The 14188-nt window shown below is 46.4% G+C and overlaps 2 protein-coding genes across 2 annotated transcripts; one reads left to right on the top strand and one right to left on the bottom strand.

Annotated features, from left to right (window-relative positions):
* Window positions 1–230: 230 nt before the first annotated feature.
* Window positions 231–3476, bottom strand: S100a1 (S100 calcium binding protein A1). Its single transcript, XM_021157213.3, has 3 exons — window positions 3206–3476; window positions 987–1140; window positions 231–562 (listed from the first exon to the last, which is right to left on the bottom strand). Exons 2-3 carry the CDS (start codon window positions 1125–1127, stop codon window positions 419–421), a joined length of 285 nt encoding a protein of 94 aa, XP_021012872.1. The 5' UTR covers window positions 1128–1140; window positions 3206–3476; the 3' UTR covers window positions 231–418.
* A 120-nt stretch (window positions 3477–3596) lies between these two features.
* S100a13 (S100 calcium binding protein A13) lies at window positions 3597–13553 on the top strand. The gene is made up of 3 exons (XM_021157212.3): window positions 3597–4024; window positions 4871–5063; window positions 13328–13553. The coding sequence occupies exons 1-3, from the start codon at window positions 3879–3881 to the stop codon at window positions 13469–13471; spliced, it is 483 nt and encodes a 160-aa protein (XP_021012871.1). The 5' UTR covers window positions 3597–3878; the 3' UTR covers window positions 13472–13553.
* Window positions 13554–14188: the final 635 nt, after the last annotated feature.

Raw genomic sequence — 14188 nt, 5'->3', positions numbered from 1 at the left:
ACTCAAAATCTTCCTGTCTCATCCTTCAAGTCCTGGTATTACAAATTACTCATACAAATCCTTGAGAAGTCAATGACACTTGAATTCCAGTTAAAATTTTCGGACCCTTACATTTCTGGGTTTTGAGTGTTCCTTAAACAAGGAACTAATGTAAACTTGACAAGATAAGGTGTTGGAAGTGAGCACCCCTTACTTCACACATAGCCATACCCAGAGGACACAGACATTGATAGTTGGTGAGAGAGAAGGCTTTATTAAAACAAGTGGCAGATCTGGACTGCCGCTCTTGTGCCCTTGGTGCATGTTGAGACTGGGCAAGGATGGGGACATAGGGAGGTACAGGTGGGGTGAGGAGCAAGCACGCTAAAGGGGAAATCTTGACAAGTTGGAGAGGAAGGGCACTGCTCACGGACTGTGCTCAACTGGTCTCCCAGAAGAAGTTGTTACAAGCCACTGTGAGAGCGGCCACCAGCACAACATACTCCTGGAAGTCCACTTGCCCATCTCCGTTTTCATCCAGTTCCTTCATTACCTTGTCCACAGCATCTGCATCCTTCTGGACCTGTAGAAGGGGATGGAAGCATATATCGCTAAGTCAGAGCCACCATGGTGGTTGGGGAGGAGGTGGAAATGAGCAAGTGAGAGGATGATATTTAATTACAGGAGTCTTCTACAGCCTTAAAGACTGGTGAGCTAAGAACTGGTGACCTATAGAACTAAGCAGAGTTAATAGTTACATCCGTTGTCATACATGATTGTCTACAATGTGACAAGCTGGGAACCTTACAGACTTTGTTTCATTTCATTAAAAACTCACACACAAAGTCATTTTCAGGCACAGCGATGCCTTTAATCCTAGCACTCAGTGGGGGAGAGAGGCAGGTAGGTCTATTTGAGTTCAAAGCCAGCCTGATCTACATAGCAAGTTCCATGCCAGCTGGGGCTACATCCCCTTCCTCCACCCTGTACCTCAATCCTCTGCTTACATCCAGGAAGCCAGAGAGTTCAGTTTGTAGCAGGTCTTTCAGCTCCTTCTTGCTCAGCTTATATTTGTCCCCTTCCTTGCCCGAATGGGCATGGAACACATTGATGAGGGTCTCCATGGCACTCTCCAGCTCAGAGCCCATTTCAGCAGCACACCTACCCATTCCCACAAAGATGGAAGTGAATTGTAAACCAGATTCAGGATATCTATGGTCTGGGTAAGGGAAATCTTCAGACCTGGCCCTGGATTCAAATAGCTCAAATAGCTGCGAGATGAACTCCATTGTACTTTATCTTTCATTCAGATTTTGCAGTATAGGAGAAACCCTAGCACTAAATCTGGTCCAGTGTTTTGGGTCCCTCTATCATTTCCCTGTCAGAGGGAGTCAGGGATAGGCATGGAGATGAAGCAATAGGAACTGGACTGTCTTCAGAAGCCTGCAAAAGACATCTGCAGTGGCTGACTCAAGGCTGGGGAGGGGGAGGGGAGGCATGGGTGGACACAGGACCAGGCAGGCTTCGAGCTCTATTTTTACCTTCCAGGCCTGTCACAGTTAAGCTTTGTTGTTGCTACTAAGTGGGCTACGATCTCCTCTGCCTACCCCAGGAAGAAGTCTGATACCTTTGGTGAGCTGATGGAGGGGTAGCAGTCAGTGAGGAAGAGGTGTCTCACTGTTCCCAAGCTTCCTGTCAGCAAGCATAGCTGTTCCTCTTAAGACACCGAGGATTCAGCCCAGGTCCCTTTGGCTGCATCTCCATCTTTTTGTGCTTGGGATTTATTTATTTATAGCAGGGTCACACTCTGTAGCCTGTGCTGTCCTGGAACTAGCTCAAGCAGATCCTTAGCTTCTGGGCAGTCGTGTCTCTGTGGGCTGAGATTACTGGTCTGAGCTTCCCCCACCCCATCTCTTCAGCATGCCATTTTGGCTTCTTTGGGGGAGGGGGCCGGTATGGCGGTATTCTTAACACGACTGCCTGTTCTAGTCCTTTTCTCTGCAAAAATCATCCCTTTCCATCAGGTAGGTAGAAGGAAGGGAGAGGAGATGTCTGAGGCTTTTCCTTGGAGACGAGCTTTGTAGGTGTTCTTCCTGATGCTGTCCATTCCTGCCACCGGCCAGCTCTGGTTCGGTAGCTCCAGTGGGAGCAGGCTAGGGCTGGTTTGTGTTTGATAAAGGGCTGAATGTATGAGGTCATTTGAGCTCAAGGGTTGGGCGAGAGTGGGTGAATGGAGAAGTCTATTGAGAAGAGACTACTAAGCTGGGGGTCGCAATCTTTCAGCCCTGGGAGGGTCATGCCTTCCACAGCCTCAGGGGCTGCTCAGGTGTCTCAGCTCAGGTGTCCTCATCCTTCCTCACCACTGAGTATTCTGGACAATGGGTCCTGATTAGATGACATGCCAGCTCTTCAATGGAGCCCTTGTGACTGTCACCTGAACTCCAGTCACAAGAAGCAGTTGTTACAGAGACAGTGGGAGAGAGAATTTAAGCCGGGCTGATCAAAGGGATAAGAGGGTGCTCAAGGGAGGAATTTGGGCGGCTCGGTTACCATTCTCATCTTTGAGGGGCATCTGGAGGTTGCCTGGAACCCTCTAGCAGCTTGGAATTTTATGTAGGGAGGATCTGGGCTTGGAGCAGTGGGAAACAAAGAGGGAAAAATTAGGGGAGAGAGAAGAGGGGGTCAAGGCTGAGAAAGAAGGGCTAGAGAAGGCTGAGAAGAAGGGCTGTCTGTGAAGGCAGAGATGGGAAGGTGCACACCGCCACAAGCCCCCTTCTTTAAGAAAGATAGCACATGGCGAATGCTCCACTGCTAGGAGCCTTCCCTGGCTCTTGAGAAGGCAGAGAGTGAGGGTGGAGAAGGGGCAGGGACAGCTTTTCTTATTCTTACTCTCTAAAGGAGCAGGGCTGTATCTCCTCCCTGCCCACACCTAGAGACTGGTGTCCCTGGCAGGAGACACAGATTCTGTGTAGGAAGACCTGGTAGCCTGGAAGCTGGGTGGCATCCTCATTCACCACCCGCTCCCAGCTCTCTGACCTTCACTCACCTCCTCTCACTACTTTCCAAACTTCATCATCCCTAGTTCCCGAACTGCTCTTTCCCTTGACTGATTCCTCCCGGACACCACAGTATTCTTTTCCAGGACTCTTGGGGTCCTTCTGAAGTTCCCTTTCTTGCAGGCTGGCTAAGCCAGAGAGACCTATCCTAAGCAGGGTAGGATACTCACGGTTGGCGTCGGCCTGACGTCGGAGCAAGTTCTCGACAGAAGGGCACGCTGCAAATGTGGCCACTGGACCGGTGTGAGGAGACCTGCCTTTTAGTTGTCTTTCCCTGCCCAACCTCCTCCCCAACGGCTCCACCCCTTCACAAACGACACCCAAAGGGCTAGGGGCCAGGAGTGGACAGAGGCGCCCTCTGTCTCCCAGGAGGGAACGGGCTGCCCTGTGTTTCTTTCCGTTCTTGCTTTTACCACCTCCCTGAGCCTAGCGGGAAGTAGGTGGAAGGGAAGGAGGTCGAGGGAAGGGTGCTATGGTGCTGGGTGCTGTGGTGCGGGCTGAGCAGGGAAAGTGAAGGATTCTGCCCAGGAGTGCTTAGCCTGTGCGTTTCCGATAGGGGCTTCTGTCTCGGAACTCAGTGAAGAATTTCAATAGGGGTTCCACTATGGGACCCTTAGTCTGAGGCTCTCCGAGTGCCTTTGGATCTCTTTGCCGTCTCAGAAGGGAATTTTCAGTGCTGAATCCCTCAAGTATATTTTGTTTGCTTTTGTTTTTAATTTTTTTCAAGCAGCAGTAGCAGTCCCTCTAACACAGACTCCCAAGTAGCCCTCATAATTGGGAGGGATGAGACCCTGTGGTCCTTCCTGATCAGGCTGTGTCCCAGTCGCATGGCGCTGTGTTGGGATGCCTAGTGACAGCAGGGGCGGTCCCCTCAGCGGAGGCGGAAACTTGACACTTCGGACTTGGGAGTGGCTCTCGCCCTGCCTGGTGCTAATAAACTTCAGCCTCAGGGCTCCAGATCGGTTAGCTGCATCCCACCTTCTTTCTTGGTGAGTTACTCTTCCTGTCTGCAGAGAACTTGGAGACCTTCTTTTCTTTATCAGATCCCGGGGTCCCTCCTTCCAAGCGGGTTCAGGCAGAGATTCAGGAAGTGACTTTAGGAGAGCAGGCAACGGTCCCTGAAGGAGTATGTGGGTGGGTGGACAGACAGAAATGAGGGGATGAGTAGGCACGTTTCTTCCCTTCCTGGACCCCCGAAGGCCCTGGTGTCCCGGCCAAACACTTTGTGGGTTGTGGATTTGAGGAGTTTGAAGAGTCCCTTTCTAGACCTTGTCAGTCATGGGCAGTAGCAGGGAAGGTCGGTGGGTTCTTGTGCTGAGCACACTCTGACCCCCCTAGCCAGAGGTAGGGAGGGTATGGGGCAGAGAAGATGGATCTGGTCCAATTGAGCCAGCTCTGACCTCAATTGGACCTTTGCCAGCCCTAGGCTTCTCTACTAGGAGCCGTAGCCAGTATGTGGGGAGGGTGGAGACTCCAGTCTCAATATAAATCAACATTGGAGACAAACAACCCTCAGACAGGGAATGACAGAGAGAAAGGACCATTAGAACAGAGCCCCTACATGGGATGTTAGCACATTCAGAGGACTCCAAAGAAAGACTGTCACAGATAGAGTGGTTGTCGCATGGAAGGATCACTACAGAGCCATCCCTAAGACAGACACTCCAAAGGGGCACTCAGATAAAGATGATTTCTGATGTGAACCTAAACTGCAATACTGTTGTAACAGAAAACAGTATCTGGACCCTTTTATCTTTCCCTCATTGACCCTTTCAGGCAGCCACTTCACCCATTCTTGGATCCTTGACTCCCATGGTCTGTTTCTTCCCTGTCAGGACAATCTGTGTGGACATCAGCTCCTGCTTTGGCATACTGATGGCAGCAGAGCCTCTGACTGAACTGGAGGCGGCCATTGAGACTGTGGTCTCTATTTTCTTCACCTTTGCAGGGCGGGAAGGACGCAAAGGCAGCCTGAGCATCAATGAATTTAAGGAACTGGTCACTCAGCAACTGCCTCATTTGCTCAAGGTTGGTAGAGGGCTCTAGGTCTAAGATTTTCTATGTATGCCAGGTGATGACACTGAACAGGTAATGTGACAGAAAACAGTGTGAGTGACTGCATGTTTAGGTGGTTCTGTGAGGTAAGTGCCTCAGGTAGGTGGTGTGTGTGTGTGTGTGTGTGTGTATGTGTGTATGAGCAAACATTCTGCATTGTTACAATTGGGAACAGTCTGTTGCTGGGCTCTGTGCTTCTGTTGAGCAATGCTGTTAAGTCCTGCCTATGTCTCTCTGGTCTCATTTTCTCAACATAATACTGGACCCAGACTTGAATTCTCAGAGATTTACAGACAGTAAAGACTGAAAGGAGGCTTAACAAAAATAAAACTACAAGCCAGGTATGGTGGTGCATGCCTGTACGCCTGTAATCCCAGCACTCAGGAAGTTGAGGCAGAAGGATCAGGATTTGAAGCTAGGTTAGGGAGACTCTTACTCAACAAACAATACATAAAGGTATAGTGAGCTATACTCTTGGTATACTCAGGCCTATAAGGAACACCTATGACTACTTTCTACCCCTGTGGTATCCCCTCAATAAGGGAATCATTCCACAGAAGTGTGTGTGTGGAGGGGTTTAACTTATTGACTCTAAGTTTGCATCCTATTCTAGTCTGCTAGCAGTTTATTTTACATCCTTTATGAAAATTCACAGGCATGTAAGAGTGTATGAATGTGTCTGGGCATGGTGGCATACACTTTTAGTTCTAGCCCCTGGGAGGCACAGGCAGGCAGATCTGAATTTGAGGCCTGCCTGGTATATAAAGCAAGTTCCAGGACAGCCAGAACTGTATGGAGAAACCTTGTCTTGAAAAACAACAACAAAAACGTATGTGATTATGAACTTTTTTGAGACAGTCTCATGTAGCTAAGGGTAGCTTCAAACTCCTGATTCTCCTTCCTGCCTCTACTTCAGAAGTGCTGAGATTACAAGTTTGTAGTCCCAGTCCCAACATGAATATGGATTATCTTTTAAAAATAGTATACTAAAAAGATGTTTTTAGATTTATTTATTTATTTTATGAACATGAGTACACTGTAGCTGTCTTCAGACACCAGAAGAGGGCGTCAGATCCCATTACAGATGATGGTGATGTGGTTGCTGGGGATTGAACTCAAGACTTCTAGAAGAGCAGTCAGTGCTCTTACCTGATGAGCCATCTTTCCAGCTTGGATTAGCTTTTTTTTCCTTCCCATTTTCACTTTATGTGTATGGATGATTTGCTCAGATGTATGACTGTGGGCATTGTGCTCATGGAAAGCAGAAGAGGGCATCAGGTCTGGAACTGGAGGGCATCAGGGACGTCATCTGGGACTGGAGTTGTTGTGACATGGTTGTGAACTGCCATGTGTGTGCTGGGATTGAAACCGAGCCCTGCTGGATGTGGGGGCACACTCACATCTTTAAAACTGGCAGAGGCAGGTGGATCTATGAGTTCAAGGCCAGTTTGGTCTACAGAATGAGTTCCAGAACAGCCAAGACTATACAGGAAAACCCTGTCTCAAAAAAAAAAAACCCACAAAAATTAATAAATGAAAATAATGTGTGGCTTAAGGTAGCCTTGAAGTCACTGTGGTTTCCTGTTTGGCTTCCTCAGTGTTAGTCAGGATCCAGACATGAGTGGCTTGGCTTGGCCAGGACCTTTAGTCTCTTGACTACTCCGTTTTCATTTCCTTCCATCAAGGTCATTTCCTCGGGGATCTCCTTGTTCAGTTCATCTTCTAAGCAACATCATTACAGGCATGCTTGCAAATTCCTTGATTCTGTCCTAAGATTCTTGTCAGGCAGCGCCCCCACCTGTCTAAATTTCTGCCTAATCTGTGTCTGCACTTGGAGAGCTGAATCTACCTAGAGGAACATGCACAACCAGGTTGACCTGTTTCACTCTTAAATATAGAACCACAAACTCCAAAGGAAGCCTTGGCAGTGCTAAGCAACTCTGTATTTCCCTGTGAATGGTTAGGTCGCAACTTTCCCTTCCTTAGATTCCAGGACCTCTTCCCACATGCTCCCTGTCACCGAGAAACTGACTCACTGAGAAAGTAAGCAATCAAGGTTTCCTGTACTTCCCCCATCCCCAGTTCTCCTACCTCGTTAGCACCTGCCTTCCTTCCTGTCCTCACGTGATGTGCGCATGCTTCTACAACCAGCATTCCATCCCTCTCACCTGCTTGGAATACTTTCTCCTGCAGTGACTCCTTTTCCGTCTGCACCAGCAGGCTTTCCTTCAGGATCATTTGTATTTGTTTACCCTGTGCTGGAATTCATAACAAAATCAGCTTAGAACTCAGTCACTTGGCTCTTTCTCTTCACCTCCCGTTCAAAATACTTCTCTCTCCCTCTCCCTCTTTTTCTCAAAAGATTTATTTGTTTTATAAATATGAGTACACGGTCTTATTTTTTAAGCTTATTTTATTTATTTATGAGTGCTCTGCTGTGTGTACGACTGCATGGCAGAAGAGGGCATCAGATTCCGTTATAGATGATCATGAGCCACCATGTAGTTACTAGGAATTGAACTCAGCATCTCTGGAAGAACAGTCAGTGCTTTAAACTGCTGAGCCATCTCTCCAGCCTCAGAATGCTTGTATCTTTTAAGAGATACAATCTGATACAAGCTAGATACAATAGGCTCGCACACTCAAGCTTAGCATGATCTTGGTAGCTTTAATCTTTTTGAAGAAATAGGTTTAGTTTGCCCACCGTAGCCTGTCACAGGGCACAGAGAGATCCATATCCTTCTTGGACAGTGTCTCTTAAGGGGTTCATGCTTGCCACACTTCTCGCAGAAAGTCAGGCAGGTCTTAGAAAGTTCAAGATGTTCCTAGGAGTGCCATCAAGCACAGAAAGCTTTTGCTTATTTATTTTTAATATTTATTATTATTTTTTTTGACGTGCTTTGCCTGCCTGCATGTCTGTACACCATGTGTGTGGGCTGGTAGGGCTGGAAGAAGGCATAAGATCCCCTGGAATTAGAATTACAGATTGTTGTTAGCAGCCATGTGGTTGCTGGAGATTGAACCCAGGACCTTTAGAAGAGCAGCTAGCCATCTTAACTGCTGAGCCATCTCTGTAGTCTTTTTGTTTATTTTTTGAGGCAGAGTCTCTCTGTTTGTCCCAGGCTGGCCTTGAACTTGAGATCCTCCTGCCTTTTCTTCCCAGGTGTTAGGATTACAGGCAGACACTGTCACACCTATATCTTTTTCTTTTTCTCTCCTTCCTTCCTTCCTTCCTTCCTTCCTTCCTTCCTTCCTTCCTTCCTTCCTTCCTTCCTTCCTTCCTCTCTCTCTCTCTCTCTCTCTCTCTCTCTCTCTCTCTCTTTCTTTCTTTCATCTCTTTCTTTGGAACAAGGTCTCTGTGTAGCCCTAGCTGTCCTGGAATTTAATCAACCATTTTCCATCTCCCCAGTTGTTTAAAAAATATTGAGACACCCCCTTCCCCCAGTTCTTACTGTGTATTCTCAAGCTAGTCTTGATTTTACTCTAAAACAGGCTGACCTCCAACTCACATCAATCTTCCTGCCTCAGCCTCCTAAGTGCTGGAATTACAAGAGCACCATGACCCATTTGTATTTACTTAATTATTTTTCAGAATTTGACTGGTGGTGATAAATCTATCTATCTATCTATCTATCTATCTATCTATCTATCTATCTATTTGATTTTTAGATCTTTTTTGTTGTTGTTGTTTGTTTGTTTGTTTTTCGAGACAGGGTTTCTTTGTATAGCCCTGGCTGTCCTGGCACTCACTCTGTAGACCAGGCTGGACTCGAACTCAGAAATCCGCCTGCCTCTGCCTCCCGAGTGCTGGGATTAAAGGCGTGCGCCACCACGCCCAGCCGATTTTTAGATCTTTTAAGGCAGAGTATCATTATGTAGCTTTAGCTGGTCTAGAACTCACTATGCCAAGCTGGCCTTGAACTTAGAGTGGTCCTTTTGTCCTAGACTCCCACCTGATAGGGATTACAGGCATTTGACACTACACCTGGCTCATAGCATTTTATTATGTTAAAAAGAGCCCAAAAATATTTGAATTAGGATCACATCAACTACATTTAAGGGAAATGTAGTAGTCATCTTTATACTACTGAGTCTTTCCAAGGTGTTTACTTTAAGTAGACAGTATCAGAACTGAACTGAAGTCCAGAACACCTGTCAAGTGTTTGCCAGAGAATTGCTTGGTATGAATACCCACACATAGCTGATGTCAGGAGTGTTTTGTGTTGAAGCTGGGCTTGGTGGTGCACACACGCAATCCCAGCCTTTGAGAGGTGAAGGCAGGAGGCTCGGACTTCAAGGTTCCCCACAGCTATCCAATGGCTTTAAGACCAGTTTAGGCTACATGAGACCCTGCCTCAGGAAACAATCAACCCGGAGAGTAATCTGTGTTCTGTGTTGACACCAGTTATGGTAGCACATGACTGTAATTCCGCATCATTGCAAAAGCAGCTTTCAAAGGGAATAAGAAAGAGTTTATTCTGAGCCAGTTATGAGTAACCATGGCTAGAAATAGGAATTGGGTTGCCTGGCATAGCACATTAGAAGGTGGAAGCAATTACACAAAATGTTTTTGTCTTTCTTTCTCTCTTTCCTCTTCCTCTTATTCTTCTTTTCCACATCCTAGGCTGACACTGAATTTGCTTTGTGTCTGAGAACAGTCTTGTGAATACCTCCTGAGTGCTGGGATTGCAGGCCTGTGCCACCATCCTTAGTTTATGTGGTGCTGGAGATGGAGCCCAGGGCTTTGTGCATGCCAGGTGAACTCTCTGTCAACTGAGCTATCTTCCCAGCCCCATGAAGGTTTTTTGTTTTTGTTAGGGTCTCAAATAGTCCTGGATGTCTCGGACTCACTTTGTAGACCAGGCTGACCTCAAACTTATAGAGACACACCTGCCTCTGTCTCCTAAGTGCTAGGATTAAAGGCGTGCACCACCACACCGGGTTTCCTGTGGAGTTTTCAATGTCACAGAACAGAGGAAATCAAGGCATTTTCTGATTATATTGGTGAGGGCCTCAGGTTATGCACGTGTCATGGCTAAGCAGAGTCTGGAAGTCTCTGCTGTAGATGCTGTGTGATGACGCTCTTAGCTTTAGGTTGGTGCAAGCTAGCAGTTGGTTAATATTTTCCAAAGGTTTTACCTGATGTCAAGTTAGATATAGAAAGTGAGCCGGGCGTGGTGGCGCACGCCTTTAATCCCAACACTCGGGAGGCAGAGGCAGGCAGATTTCTGAGTTCAAGGCTAAAGTGCTAAATGGCTAAAGACTAAGGGTCTAAAAATAGCTCAAGATACTTTTGGCTCCATATGTTTAACATTCTAACTCATCATAGTCATGGCATTCTAACCAGTCAGCCCTGTAGAAACGTTAACAGATCCGAATTCTACAGCATCTTAGATTCTATAGACTCTTTAACAGAAGTGTGGCTTTTTTCCCTCCTGGGAACTTCACTTGGGAAGAGGAGGAGGAGGAGGAGGAAGAGGAGGAGGAGGAAGAGGAGGAGGAAGAGGAGGAGCAGGAGTTAGGAGGATCTAGAATTCAAGGCCTGCTTGGGCCATAGAGTCTTTGTCTCAAAACAAAATAACAATCAGGTAGAACCCAAAGTAATTTTCTGTGCTAGATGTGAAGAGAAAGAAATTTTTTTTTTTTTATTTTCCAATCAATTCCTTAGTTCAGTTTTCTTAGAGGAGGCCCAAAAGTGACATCTCTGTACCTTAGTTAGGCTTTTACTGCTGTGAACAGAACCATGCCCAAAAGTGACATCTCTGTACCTTAGTTAGGCTTTTACTGCTGTGAACAGAACCATGGCCAAGGCAACTCTTATAAGGAGAACATTTAATTGGGGCTGGCTTAAAAGCTCAGAAGTTCAGTTCATTATCATCAAGGCGGGAGCATGATAGCATCTAGGCAGGCAGGCATGGTGCAGGAAGAGCTGAGAGTTCTACATCTTCATCTGAAAGCTGCTAGCAGAATACTGGCTTCCAGGCAGCTAGGATGAGGGTCTTATGGCTCACACCCACAGTGACACATCAACTCCAACAGGGCCACACCTTCTAATAGCACCACTCTCTGGGCTGAGCATATACAAACCATCACAAAGTGCTGTGCTATATTTCTTTCTCTTCCTTCCTTCCTTCCTTCCTTCCTTCCTTCCTTCCTTCCTTCCTTCCTTCCTTCCTTCCTTCCTTCTTTTTTCTATTATAAGTAGTATTTTAAAAAATATTTTCTAACTGGTTATTATTCTTACAATTAAAAGCTATGATTTTTTTGAGACATGGTCTCAATATGTATCCCAGGAAGGCCTCAAATTTGCTCCTCCGGCCTCCACCTCCCAAGTGCTGGAATTACAAGCATGCACCACTATGCCAAGTTTTGTGTGTATGGTACTAGAGGTTGAAGCTAGACCTTCATGCACGTTAAGTAAATTGCCCAGGGCTCAGCTATAACCATAGCCTTTTAAAAACATTTGAAACACAGTCTCATTAAATAGCTCAGGCAGGCCTTGAACCCTGGATTCTCAGCCTTAGTCTCGGGTAGATGAGATTACTGTCCTGCTCCACCTGGCCTGGCTCATTTCTAATATTTTTTTTTTTTGAGGGGGGCAGGGTGCAGGCAGGGAAGAAAGATACAGAGCAGTAGATAGGGATGGAATCACTGATTTAGAAAACCTAGGTCCAAGCTGGAGTGATAGCTTAATGGTTAAGAGCACTGGCTGCCCTTCCTGAGGTCCCAGATTTAGTTCCATTGCTCCATGATGGCTTGTCTCTGTCTATACTCCAGTTCAAGGGAATCCATACCCTCTTTTGGCCTTGGCAGGCACCAGGCACATACATGGTGCAAAATACTCACACTTATAAAATAAAACGAGGGGGGGGGAGAGGGAGGGAGGGAGGGAGGAATGGAGAGGGAGATGGAGAGAGAGAGAGAGAGAGAGAGAGAGAGAGAGAGAGAGAGAGAGAGAGAGAGAGAGAGAGAGAGAGAGAGAGAGAGTCAAATACAGGTCCTGGCTGTTCATCTGTGCTTTGCGCCAGTATCTGCAGTATCTGATTTTTCTTGGGGTTTAAGTTTCTCATCTGCTAGGCAGACTTGTCACACCTTTCTTGTTCGATCAGTGGTGTCTTTATTTAACCCATACTTATTGAAGACCTATTCTGTCTTTTCCTGTCTTGAGGAACAAACTTCAGCTGTGTACTTGACACTGAATGTATGGTGTTGGGTAAGATAGATGGTGTTGGGTAAGATAGACAAGGTCCTTGTGTCATGGAGGCTGTCATCCTAGTAGGTCATGAGGATCAAGTGAAATAAATAATGTGGTATTACCATCCCTGGAAGCAAGGACCTAAGACTGCTTACCACTCTCCCCTTCTGCTGGTAGTGGAAGCGTTGTACAACAAGTGAACTTATGACGCTGCTAGGAATTTGCTTTGTGTCATCTGGAGATCTGTTTGGCAGATCTTTGCCATTGTCCAACTCTTGACTCAAAGGTTGAGCATGGGGGCCGGAGAGATGGCTCAGTGAGTATGCACACTGCTCTGGCAAAGGACCCAGGATCAGTTCCCAGCACCCATGTGGCAGTTTACAATCACCTGTAATTCCTGTTCAGATATTCTCTTCTGACCTCTGCGAGCTCCAGGCATGTATATGGTATACATACATATGTATGTATACCACCTGTTGGCAAAATGCCCATACGTATAAAATAAAATGAATAAATCTAAAAACTCACACCCCCCACCCAAAAAATCTCCCAGCATTGAAATCAAGCTCGATTTGAGGCATCTCTCAATCTGACATCCACTAGTTGTTCAGCAGTGACATTTATGTTGTAATTGTTTATCTGGCAACAAATCTTCATCATGAAGGCAGGCTTGCAGAATCCATTGGTTTCATAGCAATGACACTCTTTGTCAAGAGCACCCTAGAAAACCAGATAACCTGGTATTTTTGCTATTCCCCTGACCTACTGGGTGGTGACTAAATTGAGAAGGCATTAGGGCGATGAAAATGAGCAGCAGTGGCGGTAGTGTTTTGTGAAGGAGGAAGGTAGTTTATGATCAGCCATAGTGTCTGCTCGTGTCCCTCGGCTATGAGACTTCCAGGCAGTCCAGTTCTGGGACCGTAGCCTTAACCCTCAGGCCAGGAGTAGGTGTTGGTGCTGTCTGAGGGAAGGCACCTGTACTCCCCTCTCTCCCTGCCCCGAGAGCCTTCGTCTCTAACCTTTGCCTTTTATATCTCCTTAGGACGTGGGCTCTCTAGATGAAAAGATGAAGACCTTGGATGTGAATCAGGACTCAGAGCTGAAGTTCAATGAGTACTGGAAACTGATTGGGGAGCTGGCAAAGGAAATCAGGAAGGAGAAGGCCCTGGAGATCCGGAAGAAGTAAAGCTTGCTGTCCGGCAGGGCCTGCTGGGCAGAGCCAGGCAGCACTCCCCCCCCCCCCAATAAAGCTTCCTTCTTGAAACCCAGATGCTTATTTATATAATATCACCACCCTGATTTCTTTTCTTGAGACTGGGAGATGGGAAAGCTATATCTTTACCTGAGATGAAAACATGAAGATTATGGGTACTTTGAAGACAAGGAAAGTGTTCATCTTCAAATATCCTACAGCATCTAGAACTATGTGGTTTATTTTTATTTTTGTCCCCCTGTTGTTGAGGACAGAACTCAGGTCCTTGAGCATGTGTGACATGGCAACAGATCTTGCACTAAGTAGGTGCCCAATAAATACATAATTGATGAGCGAAAAAAGTACAGATATTTGAGGCAGGCAAGGCAGCTTTTGGGACTTACCTCCATGTCTCCACTTCCCTGTTTCCCCAATATAAGTCCTAGAGTTTGTCCTTCAGCTGGTTATGGTAATAATGAACATCGCTAAACATTTCCTCTGTGTTACCCTAGTTAACTGTCACAGCTGTTAAGGCTAATTCAATTAATTTTTACAGTGTTGAGGATCAGAGTAAGATCTTGCATGTTAGGCAATTGGGAGGAGCCATACCCCTAGCCCTCTCTTAGCTTGCTTTTTTTTTGTGTGTTGTTGTTTTTTTAAAGTTAAGAGTCTTGCTACCTTCAACAATCCTCCTGCATCAACTTCACAGGT

Source organism: Mus caroli, unplaced genomic scaffold (genome assembly GCF_978045245.1).
Source record: "Mus caroli unplaced genomic scaffold, Mus_caroli_1 scaffold_3, whole genome shotgun sequence".
In the NCBI taxonomy this organism is placed as follows: Eukaryota; Metazoa; Chordata; class Mammalia; order Rodentia; family Muridae; genus Mus; species Mus caroli.
The sequence above is the reverse complement of the archived record's forward strand: the minus strand, read 5'-3'. Positions and strand labels throughout refer to the sequence as shown.

Excerpts from the sequence above, each read along its gene's own strand:
- S100a1 (XM_021157213.3), bottom strand. The coding sequence starts at position 1,127 with ATGGGCTCTGAGCTGGAGAGTGCCATGGAGACCCTCATCAATGTGTTC. Across the intron at positions 563-986 it reads AACTCTCTGGCTTCCTGGAT|GTCCAGAAGGATGCAGATGC; the intron begins GTAAGCAGAGGA and ends CCCCTTCTACAG.
- S100a13 (XM_021157212.3), top strand. The coding sequence starts at position 3,879 with ATGCCTAGTGACAGCAGGGGCGGTCCCCTCAGCGGAGGCGGAAACTTG. Across the intron at positions 4,025-4,870 it reads GCATCCCACCTTCTTTCTTG|GACAATCTGTGTGGACATCA; the intron begins GTGAGTTACTCT and ends CTTCCCTGTCAG. Across the intron at positions 5,064-13,327 it reads AACTGCCTCATTTGCTCAAG|GACGTGGGCTCTCTAGATGA; the intron begins GTTGGTAGAGGG and ends ATATCTCCTTAG.